At 55.6% G+C, this 3,242-nt stretch overlaps 1 protein-coding gene across 1 annotated transcript in view; it reads left to right on the top strand.

The window, feature by feature from the left end:
- The first annotated feature begins 1,056 nt into the window (after positions 1 to 1,056).
- The window catches only part of Tom1l1 (target of myb1 like 1 membrane trafficking protein), a 50,836-nt gene continuing 48,650 nt past the window's right edge, over positions 1,057 to 3,242 (top strand). Inside the window, exon 1 of the mRNA XM_023718185.1 lies at positions 1,057 to 1,175. Coding sequence (XP_023573953.1) covers positions 1,118 to 1,175 — 58 coding nt within the window. The 5' untranslated portion in view covers positions 1,057 to 1,117. The remainder of the gene's footprint in view (positions 1,176 to 3,242) is intronic.

Here is a 3,242-nt window from a genome sequence, read left to right as displayed (position 1 = left end):
GTATATTCAAATAAATATGGTCGAGGACCTGTAGTCAGGCCAGGTCCCTTGGTTTGTCTCAGTCACCATTTCCAGAGTCCAAAGCAAAAACAGGCTGTGAAACTGGGTTCCCGTTTACCGCAGGAAGCCTGACCTGCAGGCAGGGGGACTCCATCTTCCGGCTGACCTTGTCTGGGGACGCCCCACTTTCTAGCAGGCCCTCTGACCTAGCAGGAGCTGGTGAACAGGGCTAATTCGCCGCGCACTGAAGGCAGGGGTAAAAGAACACAGTTTGCGGCTAGCAATTCTGGAGGACGAGAAGGAGGTTAGGTTTCTCAAAATCCGATTTACATTTCAAAGCGGCCCAGAGGCCCAATAATACTCCCTGCAGGAGCCCCTGGAAAGCCCCTCTCCCCTTTCACCTCTGGGCTGGAAAACACGGTTCCTAGGAGACGGCGCGGGAGAGCCCAAGCGGTTCCCGTGGGCAAGCGGGAGGCGTGGGGGAGGAGCTCCAGGGAACCGCGGGAGGCGAAAGGCGCGGCGCAGGGCGGTGCGGGCTCTGGAAGCCGCGTCCTCCACCCGCCACCTGCAGCTGCCGGGCGCCCCACCGCCTGGGCTCCCGGATCTCCGGGTGGGGGTGGGGCGAGCCTTTGTCCCCATCAGTTCCCACCGAGGTTAAATAGTTTGTGAGTGCAACGCCGCGCCCTAAGCGGTTTACGTCCTTCCCCAAATTCTAGCAATAATCCTGATTTGTGTCATTAACCCATTTCTGAGTTCTGCAAAAGGCAGAAAGAAAACCATCTGCCCTGCTCCGCAGGAGGCGGGCCGGGGCTCGGGTCTCCTAAGCCCAGGCCAGGGCCCCCTAGGGTCCAGGGTTCCGGGACTCCAGGGGCGCACGGCCGCGTCCCACGTGGTCCCACTGGAGAGAAACGCGCGGGTGCACGGTAGTGCGCGGGGAGCCCGTTGTCCCCACCCCGGGCCACCGCGCCACAGCCTCATTCGGTGTCCCCGCCCGAGTGCCCCGCAGCGCCCGGCACGACGCGCCACCTCCGCTCGGACGAGAGGAGGAGCCGCGGCACGGAGCGGGTGGAGTCGGGAGGCGGCGGCGGATTTCCTGGGCCCGGCGCGCCTGGATACCATGGCGTTTGGGAAGGGCCACCGGGACCCCTACGCGACAGCCGTGGGCCACCTCGTAGGTAAGAGGCGCGGGGCGAGACGCCCACGCAGCGCCGCCCGGCCGGCTGCGGGGATCGCGGGCGCCCTTCCGGCCGGCTCCGTGCGCGGCCAGCGGAGGGGCCCAGAGTTGGACCAAGTTGGAGGAAAGCGCCTCCCTTTCCCGTGCAGCTTTCCTAGCGCCCCCGCCATGCACACCGGCCGGGCCCTCAGGTGTTACCGGGTGGACCCACTCTAGAACCCCCTTCCCAAAATGCATCGCCCTGCCCATGCCTTCCGGGGAGGGGACCCAAACAGGTGGCCGGCACAACGCGGCGTGGGGGTTTGCGCCTCTGCCGCGAGGCGGGGGAACGTCTGGCCAAGGTTCGGTCCAGTGTGGACCACAGGGATTTTACTGTTGTGCCCATTTCACAGATGAGGAAAAGAAAAGCTCAGAGGCGTTCATTGTGTGACCTGTGAGATTCCAAACCAGATTTCTCAGGCAACCTCAATTGCATTTCTGGGTAAACCAAAGGAATGCACATGCTTGTTTGGGAATGAAGGCTCCAGGAGTAGGTGCCATGGGGGTCACCGAGGGCGTCACAGAGTCCCAGAGACCAGTGGTCCTCCCCCAGACTCATTTTTCTCTCTCTTGTGGTGTACTGTGGATTATGCACGTAGAAGGTAGTGAGTAAATCTGGGCAGCTCTTCCCTTCCTCTTTTCCCGATTCCTCCCTAGGGACCTGGGTGTGGCCCCAGTGCTTACTAATGCCAGGCAAACTGGGAACACAATGCGGTGCTGAGACCTAGACAACCTGCCCTTGCAGTGCTGAGGAAGCTCTGAAGGGGATAGATTGGTTCACAGCTCAATTAACAGCGGAGGGAGGCAGAACATAGTACTTAACAGAACCGGAGTTTCCACCTCCTTCTGGCCTGGAGAGTAGCGTCAATGCTTAACTGTCCACAGCCTGGTGGGTTATTAGATACGGGATATTATTACAATACCTTTGTCGGTTGTTGGAGGTTAGAGGGAGCCCTGAGCATAACCAGAATGCCATAGGCACAGGAAATGCCAGCGCTGTGTCTGATTCACTCTTCTAATTCTATAAACACTTAACCAACTGTCTTCTGTATACATACCTCAGCCGGGATAGGCACCCCCACCAGGAGAAGGTCGGGTAGGACTTCTAGGGAAGGAACTCATTTTCTGACTGGGAAGACAGAGAGCAAGTGTCGTGGTGGATAGTGTACAAAACCTTTACCACAGCAGAAAAATGTAAAACACACAACACTGAGGAAAAAAGAAGGTGAGCCAGCTGTGGGATTAGAAGGGCGAGTCCTGTTTCCAGGCAGATTAGAAGAGCGGGAGGAGGGAAGAGATAGGAACAGGCAGGGAACATGTGGCAGTAGAAACGGTGTCTACCAGCAGCTGTGGGTCAGCTTGGCCACCCAGGGCCAAATTCAAGTAACTCTCTTCCTAGATGGGAAGGCGTCTAATCTCTGGGGTTTCTCCCCACACGAAGCCCTCTTCTATCTTACTGTTGGCTAATCTTTTTCATTATTTTGTCTTCATTCCCAAGACCCTATATTTGCAAGGATAGAGTTCTTCTCCCTCCTTACAGGAAGATCAGCTGTTCCTTCCTGTTAGGTTGAACCACTTATCTTCCCAAGACCCATTACTGGGTCTTCCCAATAATACTTTATGTGATTATTTAATAATAGAGTTGCAGTTACAAGAACATCTAAGTCTGGTAGGTGTAGCTTTGGGTAATATAAGCAAGAGAAAGGATCCGTTCCCTTTTTCCCTCCCTCAGTAAATAGTTTTTGAAAGCAAATACTGGAATCAAGTAACCTCTGTTTGAGTGCAAGTTCTACCTCCTATTATGTAACCTTGAATAGTTTCCTTAACCTCTGCTTGTTTTTGTTTCATTGTTTCTCGAAGAGATGGGTTCATTGAGATTGCAGGAGATAAACTATTTAGCACTATGCCACTCATCTAGTAGGTGGCGGCTGCTTCTCCTTCTCCTTCTCCTTCTCCTTCTCCTTCTCCTTCTCCTTCTCCTTCTCCTTCTCCTTCTCCTTCTCCTTCTCCTCCTTCTGCTTCTCCTCCT

This window comes from Octodon degus, unplaced genomic scaffold (assembly GCF_000260255.1).
Source record: "Octodon degus isolate 3935 unplaced genomic scaffold, OctDeg1.0 scaffold00056, whole genome shotgun sequence".
NCBI lineage: Eukaryota > Metazoa > Chordata > Mammalia > Rodentia > Octodontidae > Octodon > Octodon degus.
Note: the sequence above shows the minus strand (reverse complement) of the source record. Positions and strands in the feature narration are given on the sequence as shown.